The sequence below is a fragment of the Cyanistes caeruleus genome, chromosome Z (genome assembly GCF_971803275.1).
Source record: "Cyanistes caeruleus chromosome Z, bCyaCae1.hap1.1, whole genome shotgun sequence".
Lineage (NCBI taxonomy): Eukaryota > Metazoa > Chordata > Aves > Passeriformes > Paridae > Cyanistes > Cyanistes caeruleus.
The window spans coordinates 47,718,456-47,734,226 of record NC_141732.1 but is presented as its reverse complement, the minus strand read 5'-3'; the positions used below and the strand labels follow the sequence as shown (position 1 = coordinate 47,734,226).

The 15,771-nt window shown below is 36.9% G+C and overlaps 1 protein-coding gene across 4 annotated transcripts in view; it reads left to right on the top strand.

Annotated features, from left to right (window-relative positions):
* Positions 1 to 15,771, top strand: part of DENND4C (DENN domain containing 4C) — a 72,297-nt gene that overhangs the window by 26,606 nt on the left and 29,920 nt on the right. For all 4 annotated transcript variants that reach the window (XM_086867578.1, XM_086867577.1, XM_086867579.1 and 1 more), the window contains 10 exons: positions 607 to 676; positions 1,849 to 2,018; positions 3,554 to 3,795; positions 4,627 to 4,693; positions 5,352 to 5,410; positions 6,746 to 6,890; positions 7,234 to 7,409; positions 10,916 to 11,016; positions 14,013 to 14,231; positions 15,231 to 15,376. In XM_086867578.1, coding sequence (XP_086723704.1) covers positions 607 to 676; positions 1,849 to 2,018; positions 3,554 to 3,795; positions 4,627 to 4,693; positions 5,352 to 5,410; positions 6,746 to 6,890; positions 7,234 to 7,409; positions 10,916 to 11,016; positions 14,013 to 14,231; positions 15,231 to 15,376 — 1,395 coding nt within the window. The remainder of the gene's footprint in view (positions 1 to 606; positions 677 to 1,848; positions 2,019 to 3,553; positions 3,796 to 4,626; positions 4,694 to 5,351; positions 5,411 to 6,745; positions 6,891 to 7,233; positions 7,410 to 10,915; positions 11,017 to 14,012; positions 14,232 to 15,230; positions 15,377 to 15,771) is intronic.

Sequence of the window (15,771 nt, the reverse complement as noted above, 5' to 3'; positions counted from 1 at the left end):
TAGTTAATCATAGTGTCACTGTTACTTAGGGTATTGTAAGGATGATAATTGCTGCTTAGAGTTTCTCAGTGTGCTTTGCTTTAATTGGTTCTCTTTTATTTAGTCTGCTTTGCATTTAGTTTACTTGCAGTAGAATAAATGAGTCTTTTTGAATAGTACAGTATATTTAGTCAAACTGCAAAAACACTATGTCAATAACCAGTTTATAGAAGTACAATAAAAGCTTCAAATTATAAATTATGATCATTAGAACTTTACTTCTTATAGTGAAGTCCCCATAGGAGTCTACTTTTAAATAACCAAGGAGACATGAAGGTGGGAATTAATCTGCTTCACTTTTGCCTGTTCTTTCGTTGAAATAGGTCAGATGTCAAATGTGGTGGTATATGGTCAAGTTATTTTATGTAAATCCTGTAATGTCTAAAAAATGAGAGAAGGGTGAATTCTCATTTTTGTCATTTACATGCACTCAGCAGCCAGCTGGTCATTTTATTCTGTAATGTTTTTTGTTAAAATGTCTGATTTCTTTGTAAAGGGAGTATATTCAAATGCTTGATTTCTGTTTGTCATCTTTGCTGGTTCTGAGAGGAAACTTGTGTCTTTCAGTGGGGTTCCAGTGTATACCTTTGTTACAAGAAGTCTGTGCCAGCTTCTAACTCTTTAGCATATAAAGCTGGTAAGTAATTTTAGAAGCGGTCTTCACATGTTAGCAAAAGGATTCAAATGCCTTGTCAAAATAAAGTAATTCAAAAAATTTAAGTGCTGTCTGTCAGAATACTGGTCCTGGAGGATGTCAGCTGGAATCAGCTTCTAGAATGCCTACTTTGCTCTCCTTACTTTTTCCAAGGGGAAAAAAAGAAAAAGGGAATGACATTTTTCTTTATTATTTTAGTTCTTATCATGACAGGCTTGCTAACTGAGGATCTTTAGAAAACTTTTGTCTTAGCAAACACTACAGGTGTAAGAAAATAATTCATATTTCTTGTATTGGTGATAATGGAAAAACCTGTTCAGGCTTACTTGTATTTCAGTCTGTGTCTAAACATCTTCTGTGTAATTTGAAAGTTAAATATGTTTCTTCACTTCAAATCTACAACTATGCTCTTCTTACTTACTTGAGAGTGAAAAACTTTCTGAACAATAAATGACAAATGTGGCTTTTCAAAGGTTTTTAATGCATTGCCACAGATTATTTTTTGTTTCTGAAGAAGCCCAAAAAAACTTTCAGAAGCATTTCTGCTGAGCAGTAAGTGCACCAAATGCCTTTGAAAGGAGTAAATTACCAAATAGAAGTTGAAAGAATAGATAATGAAGTTGGTGTACCACAGAACAAGCAAGGTGAGCAGCAGCAGTAAACCCATGGATGTGTGCCTTTTTTCTACCAGCAAGAGTTAGATATATGGAGTAGCAGAGAATGCAGACAGTCAGCTAGTTCATCCTATTTTCAATGAAGGTATTACTGCTGTTTTTACACTAAACTATCACTTTCTTCATAAGAATTTCTGTTAAAATCTATTTCAGTGGTACATTTAAATAGCACAAGTACCTCACAACTGGTTTGATAAAAAAATCTTCACTATGTACTGTTTTTGAGCCGTTACTAAAAGTGTAATAGCTCAAAGGATAACTTCAGTATTCATACATTATTTTCAAATGATTGCTATTTGGGTGGCTTAGTCTTACTGTCAGATGAAAGATCTTCTCTTTGGAGATATAATATGCAGTTACAAAGTTCAGGTAAAAAAGTAATAAAGTCAGATGTAGCTATATTTTGTGGTAAATACATTGTGTGCAGTATTTAGGGCTTACAGAGAAAATGTGCTTACTTTCCTTTTTTCTGTTTTTGAGGCTTAATTTTCAGATATCCTCAAGAGAACTATGAATCATTTCCACTGTCAGATTCCGTACCCCTCTTCTGCCTTCCTATGGGAGCTACTATTGAGTGCTGGGACCCTCAAACCAAATATCCGCTACCAGTGTTCTCAACATTTGTACTGACCTGCTCTTCTGCAGAAAAGGTGTGGCTCCATACTGTGTTTTTGCTTTTATTTCAGATGGCTGTTATGGAGATAGACGGGGCCTGTTTCTTCTGTGTTTGAAAAATAGATTGTCTAATACTTCCCTTATAAAATTATATTTCTTAAGCCTTCATGTAAGATGAAGTTGAGCCAAAGCAGGAAGCAGCTGGAAGAGTATGTGCTGTTTAATCCTATGTAGGCTGAACCATACACTTAAAACCAAAGCTCGCAGAACCCTGTTCTTTCATGTAATGGGAATGGAAATGTAGTCTGTTTATTAAAAATAACTTAACACATGTGTTAGCAATGTAGCAAATTCTACAGTTACCATGGTTGCCTTAAAAGACATTTCTGTGTGACTGTATACAACAGGGCATGTGACTTTATGTAATGGGGCTCTGTACATATCTCTGCATGTGAATTGGAAACTAGTTACCATAAAGCAGGAAGGCAGGGAGAGGGAAAGTGTGCACTGAGAGGTAGGATGTGGACTCCAATGAGCTTCCAAGACTTGGTGATGTTTTTCATCACTGTTGTGAAATTGTTGAATTTGCACGAAGGGATAGATTCAGAATGACTGAATTCTGTCTTCTAACATTCTGATTTGTATGCTGAACCTGTATAAGGCCCTCAGCACACAAAGGCACTAAAAACATGTTATATGACTTGGATTGCAGGTGGGAAGGTAGAAGAGGTACTTCTGAAGAAGCAAGGGAGGCTTTGCTTAGGGTTGGTCTCCCAGCTCTTTGTAAACTTGCCAGCTGGGTGTATGTGTGTGAGCTGTATGAGGGAGTAAGTGATAGTAATGTGTGATTGGCTCTCTGTAAAAACATGTGATTAGCTCTGTAGTAAAAGTAGATTGGCTCTGTTGGTGATAACAGCTCTACTTCCACTCTGTCTCACTCCCCTAAGAGAAAAATTTACATACTTCTCTATTTCCAAACAGAAAAAAACACATTTTTCCAAAATATTAATACTTTTTTTTGCAAGGAGGATTGCAGTAGCTGCTACTGTTTTTCATCCTTATTTATTTTTGCTAAGATTGCCAGAATAACACAGTTATGAAACACAGATAAATAGGGAAGGAATGTTAGAAGAGGCTTTTATCTTGTATACATGATAAAATGAGGGAAGTCAAAGCTAAAATACTTTTATTGTTCGGTTTGGTAATGATAGGGGAATTTTCTGAACAGAAACATTTCACGAGGCTTTGTGTTTGAAATTTTAGGGGTGTTTTTTACCCAGATAATTAATGGATGAGGTTTTGTCACAAAATGAAGGTTTGGTTCCTTCCCTTTCCATTGAGTATGACTACTTTGTTGAGGAAGGTGCAGTGAAAATGAGGAAGAGAGTTCAAGGCATTTTGTTTATAGGGTTGCTTCATGCATGTTACATAAATAAAGTAATTTTATAAAGTACCAGCAAAAGTGCTGTAGCGTGTGCAAGCTCCAAAGACTTGAAGATGTATCAAAAGTTCTAGCCCATATTCCTGTTAAGTACTGGGCCTGTTTAGCTGTTTTTTCTTCATCTTTTAGGTTTACGGTGCTGCTATCCAGTTTTATGAACCTTATCCCCGGGAGCTGCTAACGGAAAAACAGCAATCACAGCTGGGTCTTCTGACAACTGTAGAGAGAAAAGTGATTACTTCCAAGTCCATCAATTCAAACAAATGCATCTGCCTTCTCTCACACTGGCCTTTCTTTGAAGCATTTCGAAAATTTCTTATGTTCATCTACAAACTCTCTGTCTCTGGACCTCATCCTCTTCCCATTGAAAAGTATGTAAAACATTTTTCAAGTTGATGTGGGAATGTAGTTACAAGCTCAAGAAATCATGTGATTTGTGCATGTCACAGTTGCTTAGTTGCTTTACTTCATCCATCATCCTGTTTGCACTGTTTAGTTTATGTTGTATTGATAGAAATTAATGCTACTTCTGTTTGACAGTACTGGCTCTTCCAACGCCAGCAAAGCTAACTGGATTTTAGTCTGGGTCTTTTTTAGAATATGTCAAGCTTGTACACCTTTCTTTTAGCTACATCAAGAACAGGCTGAGCTGTGATACATGCCACATTTGCAGTCCTGTGTTTTAGCTTAATAAATATAAGCTCAGGAATGCTGTACATTAGCAGTAAATACCTTGTGTCTGCTTCCAAGCACTGCAGCCAATGCACATTGTCTATGAATATGTGTGTGCAAGCTCTGCAGAGGATGCTTGTCATGGTCCTGAAAATTGGCTGAAAAATGATGTTACCTTCAAAACTGTTAAGACATCCGGCAGTGAGGTATATACTTTCTGTCAGCAGAATCTCTTTTAGAAACTGTAGAACAGGGTTAGGCTGTCTGGGATTTTAAGTGGCTTGCCTAAATGCCAGTATATTCTTATATTTTGCTTACATATCTGAAGCTGTGAGTATTAATTTTCAAGCATGCAATTGACTGAATGAAGCTTCTTCATTTCAGCTTGAATAAATAGGCTCTTAGACTTATCAAAACAGTAAAGAAATCTTAATACTGCTACCATATTAATTCTAAAATATGGTCAACATTTTTTTCAGTACTTCATTACTCCCTGGTGTGGTCTTTCTAATGTCTTGTCTTCTTTGCAGGCATATATCCCATTTTATGCACAATATACCTTTCCCTTCACCACAAAGGCCAAGGATTCTTGTGCAGGTAAGCAAAACCTTTTTTTTCATCCATTTTCTTCCATTTTAAGCTACAGCAACATCAAACCTTCACCATCTTGGTTTCATCCTTTTTTTTTTTTTTTTTTTTTTTTTTTACTTGGCTTTGAGTACACACCTTCTGGAAGGGAGAGGGGAGCTGGATGGGCTGGCCTTCTCTCTCATTGATAAAAACCTGGGACAATTTAGCAAAGGAAACAAATTGTTTCATACTTCAGGTGGTGTGGATGGCAGACGTGTCCTACTTGCACTTTTGAAATATCTGCCATGTATTATGCTTTCATTTTATAGGCACCATTTGCATTACCTCAGTGGCAGGGTTGTTTTCTGTCTTCCCCTCACTTGTCCACCCACCTCTGTGGGTCAGAGGTTAGTCCCCTGGGGCACTGCCTCTTGTGCTTCTCTGTTTAATCATCTAGCACCAGTTACATGCTCAGTGCTGAGTCATGGCGGATTTCCTGTAATTCTCAGAATTGTTTCAGTGACTAATATGAGCTCTGTTCACTTAGTGAGCTCAAGTCCCAAAGGCACTGTGTTTGTATGCCAGGCAGTTTATGAGACTGTGGATACATATTTATATTGGAATGTTATACTGTATTAACTTTGGGATTGTTCATGTCAATCACATACTGCTTTATGTGTTTCAGCTTTCTGCCCATGATGCATTAATATTGTCACAGCCAGTTTCTACACCATTGCCATTAAGGTATCATTATTAATGCTTTAAATGTATGCTACTTAAAAAAATCAGAGGCAAGCAGGAGTCAGTTGTAGAAGGAAGTCAAATATTAGTGCAATATCATGAGATGTTATAAACAGGAAGGTCAATATGCATTTATGATGTTACACAGTCTTGTCTTGACAGACATATGCTCCTCGTGGAAGCATAATATCACTATTATCCTGTAATAAAGATGAATTGCCAGATTATCCCAGGAATGCTAAAGAAATTGTAAGGCATTTGTGAGGAGAAAAAAATTACCCATGTTTAAAGATTTTATATTTTCAGAACCAGTGTAGTAAGCAAAACTTAATAACTTAGAGACTGCTGTCTTGATTTTTTTTTCCCTTTTTTGGATCCATCCAAAAGAGACAGTAACATTAAGCAGTTAGGTGAAATCCATGACTGCACAAGTGTGCAAACATTTTGGGAATTCAAAATTATACCTAAAAATTGGTATTTGTGCTTGAAGGTTGATGCAGTCTCTGTGGATGTTGCCTGCATCTTCTGGGTTAGACCTCGCTATGATTGTGACATGTGGTTTTATTTCAACACTTCCATTCATCCATGGTTTCAAGTTAAAAACGAAAATATTCTCCTATTCTCCCTTTTTCACCCCAAAACATTATCATATAATATTCTTTATGCAGAATAATCCCTAATCACATTTGTTACACAAGCACTTAGGTGAAAAATTGCAGCCAGGCACTAAATTGCAAAGCAACATGTATCAGTGTTTTTAAGGACAGATTTTATACCCTTGTACTCATAGATGTCATTACTATACCTGAATGTGTACAGTCACAACAAATTGAATGGAGGCTAAATTGTAGAAACTAAAAGCATGTTGCTTTCAGAATGATGGATTTATTTTGACTCATACAGGAGATTTATACTGTGATTCTAAGATCAAATGGGTACTCTAGCTCAAGATTCTTGTGTGAGGTAACTCATCATATGAAACTGCTGGTGTTCTTTTTGTTTGAATTAGCAATTTGATTTGCTTTGGTGTTATGAGGACAAGATGCCATGCATCTCTGAGAGAGAGTGTTGTTAACAGCATAAATTTAGCTGTAGCATGGTTTAGTGTATGTTTCTTTAGCAATAGAATTCAAATTTAGGTTTCTTTGGGGTAGTACAAGCCTTAAAATGACATTATACCCACCTATTAGTTAGATAGGTGGGTATTTGATGTGTATTAGCACCATTCAACTGGTTGATCCCAAACATTGACAGTTGTCTGAAGTTAGATAGCAGTGAATTTTTTTTTTAAAGCCTGTAACATTTTTCTTTTCTTCTCCCTTCCCATCCACTCCTTAGCGGAGCAAACTTTAGCACACTGCTCATGAATCTTGGACCAGAAAACTGTGCCACTCTGTTACTCTTTGTATTACTAGAAGGCAAGATCCTCCTCCATTCCCTTAGACCAGCTGTGTTGACAGGAGTTGCTGAAGCTGTAGTAGCTGTAAGTACAAAGTTTTGTACAGCAGTGAGAGAAATTGATTTAAACACCACAGTTGTGACAAGGCTTTAAGTTAAATTGGCTGTCGTACTAAATGGTCATTTTTCCCAGAAATAGCATTTAGTTCAACTGCCCTAGATAGTAACGCTTAGAAAGATCTTAATTTTTGCATAGCTAACTGAGAGTTATACTGTATTAAAGTAACAAACCTAGGGGCATTTTCTGATAGTGTTACAAAGCTTTTAGTAATTTCATTTCAATGTGCTGCTTGTAACTTCTTGTTTTTTCTTGTACAGTATCTGTTGTTTTGTTTTAATGCATTTATTTCATTTAATTTTTCCTTCAGATGATATTTCCATTTCAGTGGCAATGTCCATATATCCCCCTCTGTCCTTTGTCTCTGGCCACCGTACTCAGTGCACCTCTTCCATTTATTGTTGGAGTTGATTCACGATACTTTGATCTGTACGATCCACCACAGGATATTGTGTGCATTGACTTAGACACAAACATGGTCTACATGTAAGTTCTATGGGCATTTTACATTTTTCTGTAGATGAAGAGATGGCTGAAATGCTCAGGAGACAAAATTGTTAAGCACTGTTTGCTCCAACATGGTTTGTTTCTTACTGTCCCCTTTTTTTCCCTCATTTCTAAAGCTTTGAAGTAAATAAGAACTTAGTTAGTCAAGGATGAGTACTTCCCACTTTCTATAAAAATGTGATGCTATAGATTTAGTAACAATGGTAAGTAACTAGAGAAAGGATTGTCCCCCTGTGCTGGGTGCTGGCAAGGCCATATCCAAAGTTCTGTGTTCAGTTCTGGTCCCTTCACAAGATGGAAAACATTGAGGTGCTGGAGCATGTCCAGACAAGGTGATCGAGGGTCTGAAGCACAAGAGTTGTGAGGAGCAGCTGAGGGAGCTGGGCTAGTGTGGGGAGACCTTATCACTCTCTACAGCTGCCTGAAAGGAGTTTGTAGCCAGGTGGAGGTCGGTCTCTTCTCCAAGGTAACAAGCAGCAGGATGAAAGGAAGTGGCCTCAAGTTGCAGCATGGGGACCTTTAGATTAAATAGCAGGAAAACTTTCTTCACTCATGGTCCAGCATTGGAATGGACTGCTCGAAGCAGTGGCTGAGTCACCAGCCTTAGGGGGTATTTAAAAGACATGTGGATGCAGTGCTTGGTTTAGTGGTGGACATGGTTTTGTGGTGGTCATGGCAGTGTTACATAAGTGGTTGAAGATCTTAAAGGTCTTTTCCAACCTACATGAATATGAATACTTAAGGATCTTCCATAATAACTCTTGATACTGTTTTGCACTGGGGCTACTTTATGTTAGTGTTAGTAAAGAAGTTTTTCTGAAGTTACCATGACCACATTTTTGTGAGACCATTCATGCAAAATTTGGTGTCTTCACTACATCAATTCTAAATATATTTTGACTTAATTATTGTATTTTTAGTACTTTTCTTTAATTGAAGTATTCCTTGAACAGTTTCTCTGCTCCTTCTAGGACAGGGTAATTCAGAATAATTCTTCTGGGTTTCTATAATGTGTGTAAAAATAACAGAAATGAAAAAGCAGCTTTTTCAGGTGTTTACCTTTCCATTTTTAACTAGATCATAAATAGAAAGACATATCCAAGCTAGTTCAAGATGAGGGTGATCATCACTAAATCAAGTACACATCTTTTCTCTGTGAACATTTAGTTTTACTTATCTCATCATGTAATTTTTTAACTCTTGACTTTTTTTTTTTACTCACTTGAGTTATAGTTAGTAAATTGATCTGTGGATCAGTGAAATGCTTTCTTGATTTTTACTGTCTCAGAAGGACCCTTCCTCTACTGATGCCAATGCTTCCTTTACATTACTGACATGCTTTGCTTTGTTAGTAGCATCACACAGTGGAGCAAATTGTGTTTATTTTTTTATCTGGCTTTTTTTTTTCTCCTTCCCCTAAGTCTCCATTGAAAATACTTCAAAAAGCATTTTCATCAGTTTGTAACAAAGTATGCCACCAAGAGAATAGTTCTAGGTGTTGTGAAAGAAAAAATATTGAAGGAAGTCATGACAGAACTTACTCACTTGAAGATATTTGCAGGGAGAAATACCTCAGTATTTTTGTTCATAAGTAGCGTGGAAGTTGAGGATTGTATTGCAGAAAAGAAGAGAAAAAACCAGGAGATTTTGCAGGGAGATAAGGATGTCAAGATGCTTTTAGGACCGTTAGAAAGACCAAGTACCAGCATTACTTGGATTGGCTGTTGAACTAAAAATTTCCTAGTGGCTGACCTCTTACGAGGCAGTCAACTGGAAAGGCTTTCCCACCCATTTCGCATTTATCCAGTCTATACAACATGTTTAATTTCCTGAGGAGTTTGTTATCTGTAACATTTGACTTTGGTAAATATGAGGTATTGGTACCTGTGTTATAAAGCATTTTTAACCTGGCAGTGAGTGTATCTTTCAGTTCTGGGGGTGTGTAGGTAAGCCTAAATCTCCATAAAGCGCTTTGTGTTGAAGATAATACAGAATTATGAAAATACTGTGTTATTAGTGAATTAGTGAAAGATTTATTAGTATTAGTGAAAGATTTATTTTTTTTTTCCATTTAGTTTTATCCACTTCAGTTTCTGCCCCTTTTTAGTTCTATTGGAATGTGATAGTGCTGGATTTAGTTGTTTGCTTGTTTAGGTGCAAAAGTATTTAACAGCAGTGTTGCTGACTTGGAAAGAGTGCTTAAAAGAAAAATAACTTCGGGAAAATTAGATATTTTCTGGTACATCAGTTTGCCTAGTGTCTTTCTAGAGCAAGTGTATTGCTACCTTTCTTAAGTTATATTAAAAAATATTAAAGATCTTTTATTCATTCAGCATCTTTCTTATTGCTTTTGATTTGTTTTCTTAACTCTTTCTGATACTTAATGAGATACTTAATGAGCTTTCAAAGTTAACTAGTCTTTATAGGGTAAAGATTTGAGAGTTTCTTTTATTTTCTCAGCAGGATTTTTTTCCTGTCACTTTTGGAATGGTACCATTTATATTGTTTATAGGCATGCCATTATTGTGGGGAAAGAATGCACAAAGGTATCCATGAGCATGGAATTTTTCTTTAACTCCAGAAATTTGGCTTCCTTCCTAAGATATTTCTGTGTTCATGCCAATAAAGCAAATAATGGAACAAATACTTCACAGATGCAAAGTGCAAAAACAACTAGTGCAAGTATCAGCTTGGGTAGTAATAACTGGTAAGGTTTCATAGCAAAGAGGTTTTTTATAGTCTCTGTCAGAGCAATTCTCTCCCATCTCCTGCCTTCCAGAAAGAGGCATAGGAGTTCTTGGGATTTATTCTCTACTCTTTATTTATGTCCAACTGCTTAAAGAAGGTGTAGCATTGTATGTGTTGTACTCCTTAAAGATGAACATCTCTTTAGGCAATTTACCCCACTGCTTAATCAACAATCATTTTCCAACTGTGAACTGAATTCCCAGTCTTTCTAGTACCTGTTAGACTGTGAAGATGGGACTGGGTTGCTATAGACATATAAAAAAGTACTGTGTGACCATCAAGTTCCCAGACTGATCTGGCCCCTTTCAGTAACATGTTATACCAGAACTACCTTTATTTGTATCAGCAGTGGTGCGGCAGGATTATGCTAGTATAGACTTTGTATAATAATCTCATATAGAAAGAAGAGTGTGTTTAATCATAGAAGCAAGGCTGATAAAAAATCTGAAGGGGAAATTGTCTATAAAGTCTAAATCAGATCTGAAGGTAGATCCTCCTTGCAGTCAGGAGAAAACTCTACTCATTACTCACTTTATACTGTTCTGTATCTGAAGAAATGAAATTCTGAGTTATGTCAGTCCCAATTTTTTTTTTTAACAAATAGGTATAGGGACAAGATTTCAAAATTATTTGAAGGTACTGTCTTCTATAAATGAAGCAACTTAAGGCTGTTGGCATTATTCTTTTTTCTACTATCTGTATTTTATATGTCCTTCTTTGTCTTTCCTGTGTTTTAGATCAGATGATAAGAAGAGCATCAGCTGGAAGCAGTTTCCTAAAAAGCCATGTAAAAGCCTTCTCAGCACCTTAAAGAAACTGCACCCACAGCTGGCAGCAGGTGAAACAGATAAAATAAAAACTTCTAATTAGTATATGAGTGTAATGATTTCCTCCTATCACATGAAGTGTGATTTTTTTATATATATATATTTTTTTAGACTTTTTTAATGTGACTTCTTGAAATTTAATCTCTTTTTTCAACCTTTATTCATGGTCATGTCCAGCCTCTCATCCACCAGCACCCTCAAGAGGTCTGTTCATCCCCCATCCTGTGTTGATACTGGGGGTTTCCCCAACTCAGGGTGCAGCACCTTGCACTTGGTCTTGTTATATCTCATGGGATTTCCATGGGCCCGGTTCCTGAGTTTGTCCAAGTCCCTCTGGATGGCATTCCTTAGGCATGTCAACAGCATCACTCAGCTCGGTGCCATCTTCAAACTTGCTGAGGGTGCACTTGATCCCTTTGTCTGTGTTACTGATGAAGATATTAAATAACACTGGCCCCTTGACACTGATGTCCATCAGGGCCCTAAACCATTCACCACTACCCTCTGGATGGGAGACTGTCCAACCGATTTCTTATCCATCTAGCAATCCTGTTAAATCCATCTGTCTCCAGTTTAGACAGATGATGTGGTGGGGCTCTGTTGTCAAAGGCTTTACACAGTTCTGGAGATCTGTAGCCCTTCCCGTCCACTGATGTAGACTCCATCATAGCAGGCCACTGGGTTGGTCAGGCAGGACTTGCTCTTGGTGAAGCTGTGCTGGTGTCTCAGGTGACCTCCCTGTCCTTCCTGCTTCCAGCTTCTAGGAGGATCTGTTCCATGATCTTCCCAGGCACAGAGAGATGGCTGGCAGGGTTCGCAGTTCCCAGTGCGAGTGAATATCTTAGATAATGACTTCTCTACCACAGTAATGGAGTAGCTAATTTTTGAAAAATTGTTTTGTCAAAAGAAAAATAAAGACTAACCATCTTCAGCCTAATAAGAGCAAAGTTCTAACTGGCCTAACAGCTTTCAGGTATTGTTTCTTTCTAACTGTAAACAGGTTCTTTCAGGTTAGATGGTTCAGGGTATGTCAGGTTATATTATTATGGGAAAGGAAACTATGATGACCTCATAGGTGTACCTAAGATACATAAAATTAGTAAATGACAGAAGCAAAAAATGGTATTAAGAGATAGGTTTTCCTGCCTTAGTTTTCTGTGTTTTTATTTTTTTTTTTTTTTTTGCAAATAGCCTTTACTTCATCTGTTGGAAAACCTCAACTTTTACTTTTATCAGCAGTGTGTATCATTCATTAGGAATTACTTCCTAATTTTATCTTGGACACAGCCAGTGGTCTCCATTAAATAATTTTTCTATTTTGGCAATAGTATAATAGCTATGTTGTTTTATATTTATTTATTTTATTTTTATTTATGTTTATTTATATTTATGTAGAGGTGTTTTTATTTTTATAACTGACATTTTTGTTATAAGTGTGGAACTGTCATATTCAGCAATACCTCCTGCTGTTTTTTTTTAATAATGCAAGAATAAACTCTAAATATCACTTACTTGTTTCCACCATTTGGTGCACTAAAATGTTAGGACTGATGTTAGAAAAGAACTTTTAGATGTGTATTCTTCAGAACAGGAAAAACATGGTGTAACAAATGAGTGGTTTAGGTCACTTAAAGAATCAGTGGCAAAGGTACCAGCAAAAGCAGGTTTCATATAAATTTTCAAAAGCACAACAATGTTCAGTAGCAAGATTCACTCTATCACTGACTACATGGATGAAGCACAAAAGGAAAATCAGATTAGAATCAAGGTAGAATGCAACGGGACAAAGGTATGAAGAGCTAGGGGAGACCTTTCTGTAGAGACAGGAGTTTCATAGAGGACCCACTTGCTTTCTAAATTCCTAATGGAGTCTAGGTGAGAATGAATCCAAACTTAGTCTTAGGCTAGGGGCCCAAGTCCAAACTCAGCCACGGGTTTGTCTAAAGCATTTAGCTGCACTTACTCATTGACTGATATAACATTTACAAAGCCATTTAGTAAGATTTACTGTAAGCACCAGGTTAACTTCATTACAGATCATACTACATTTGCCATTGGGTGTTCAAATCCATTCATAAAGACCCAAAGAATTCTATGCAAAGGTGTATATACCTGTTAAAAATTCACCTTGAGTTTAGTGAGATACTCCCATCCCTTGACAACACTTAAGGGGTGACACGTTGAGCTTTGAGAATTGGATGGTGCTGGGGGTAGTCCAAAACCTGTCAGCAGGTTTCAGCAATGGTCCTCAGAGTATGGCAAACTGGAGAGCTGGTGGGCTGTGAGAGGTCCCACTGAGAATGAGGTGCTGCTGCAGTCACAGCTGCCCAGGAGGGCTCAGAGGGCCTGGCTTGGGACTAATCTTCCTAGTGTCCCAAAGTGGTTATCTTCAGTCATCTGTCAGTCTTCATCCTGTAGATTGAAAACTACTGGAATTTTCCTCAAAAGTCCAGTTATTATAATAGTAATAGTATTAATAATAGAATTATTATTATTATTGATATTAATAACAATAATAATAGCTTTCTGTTCAAGAATAATTCAGGCAAATAGTGTTCCAAGGCTATCCATTAGGCAAGAGCTGTTCTTTAGTTCCTGAGAACAGCCAATATTTCTGATAAGCTAAAGGGGACCTTAACTGCTCAGGAGCCATTAATCAAGGCCAAGGCCTAAAGAGAAAGCTTGAGGAGAACTGGAGAAAAGGAGGCAGGGAGTGGAAAAAACTACCACACATGGTGCTTTGTGCTTGTGTTGGTTTATTGTTGAAATGCTATATTCAGTTGAGTATGAAGTAACATTGGCTGAGCTGACATCCTTGTTTTATGTCACAGACTGCTCCATGAGCTGGAAAAATACACTTTTGAGGTAACTTGCCTTTTATTGGAAGGCAATTGGAAAATAATTGCAGGATTTCTAATGCTTATCCCTTATGAACATGGGCAAATAGAAAAAGAATTTGAATGCACTGAATTTTTATTAAAGGCTTGTATGTGTTGCTCATTGCTAGTTCACAGGAAAACTCAAGAAGGCTCTGCAGTGGAAATGACTCCAATAGAGGCAGATTTCTCCTGGCAGAAGAAGATGATAGAACTTGAGATGGAGATCCAGGAAGCATTTCTCCGTTTCATGGCATCTATTTTGAAGGGTTACAGAACATTCCTCAAACCAATCACACAGGCACCTTCAAATAAAGCAACTGCTGCCGATTCCTTGTTTGATCATCAAGGTGAGGATGCAGCAAACAAGCTGCTGATAGCCTGAGCAGTGTTACAACTTTAGAGTTGAAGAGCTGGATAACTTTAAAAGGTCAAAGTTCCCTTCAGTTCTTGGCAGTATTTAAAATTGCAGTTCTCTAAAGTTAAGCTATTCAAAGTTGATTGGAACACAGATACATACACTTAGAACCACAGGTTTGCACTAGCTCAAGTGTTAGAAAAAGGTTTTTTTTGGTAGGATGAGGTACTCATGATGGCATATTCTGCAAGGGCATCTCTTGGGAATGAAAAAATATTTCTCAATATGTATGATGAAAAAATGCTAAAAGCCCAGTAATAAGGAGTGAAGTATTGGTCTTGATAGAAATGGTAGAGAATGGGGCAGAAATCAGAAATATGGCAATGCAATAAATAGTCAGAAAATGTCACTTCCCTCATCACTGTTAACTATTCAAATCTGTTCATGATGAACAATATTGATGGACAATACATAAAACATCACAGGGGTTTTGTCTGTGGTCATGTTTGGGATTTTGTTTCTTCTTTTGAGGTTGTTGATTTATTTTTTTTTAGTTACTGGATTAGAGATTTGAGAAGAGATTTTTCAGTAATCGTTTTGAGAATTTTCAGTTTTAGAAAATTTCAATCACCTTTTAGAAAAACCTAATTTTTATTTTAGTATTGTTTTAGCTGTTGGATGATTTTTACAAGGTCATCTTCTTTATCTTGCACAAAGAGTCAACCAACAGAGTGAGAAGGTATTACATGGGTGTGATTGATTGCCAAGGATGTTAAAAAAATAGCTATTAAAAATGCTGTTATTTTGATCTTCCAAATGCAAATAGTAGATATAAGTAGTTGTTGTTATTGATAAAGCAAATACTTGGTGTTTTGGGATCTTAAGTAATTTATATTGATGATGTGATTTATGTTTATTAATGCATTTCATGTGTTAGTTTCTTATGGAACTGTTGACTGGTATTTAGTTGTGTGTTCCGTTTTATAACCAGGATTTTTAAAAAGCAGAGACCGTGCCTATACGAAGTTCTACACGCATCTCACCAAAACACAGATATTCAGCCGCTTTATTGAAGAGTGCAGTTTTGTGAGTGACAAGGATACTGGCTTGGCATTTTTTGATGACTGCATAGAAAAGGTGAAAAAAATACTACTAAATAATATTCTTCTGTTCACTTTGTGTTACTGTCCTGTCCTTTAGTTGAAAAGGTGCATAACTTCTGCAGGAAGTACTCAAAAGGGTTGGAATTCTTGGTGTTTATTGCTGAGTAATTTTTCTTTCTTCATCTTCTTGCATGGTCATAATTTCTGTGTTGTTGGAGGAAATTTTAATTAAAGGCCTGTAGGATTTCAGTCTATAAGACAATGTGAAAATTGCCAGTAGCTGACACTTTAGAAATATACCATCCATGTCTTCCCATTAAATGTTAATGTTGTCTCCCTAATGTGGAATTGCTACTGGTAGTAATCTGCCATGACCAAAAACAGTGTCATCGTTTTTCCCACAATTTCAACTTTAAACACGCCTAGTGC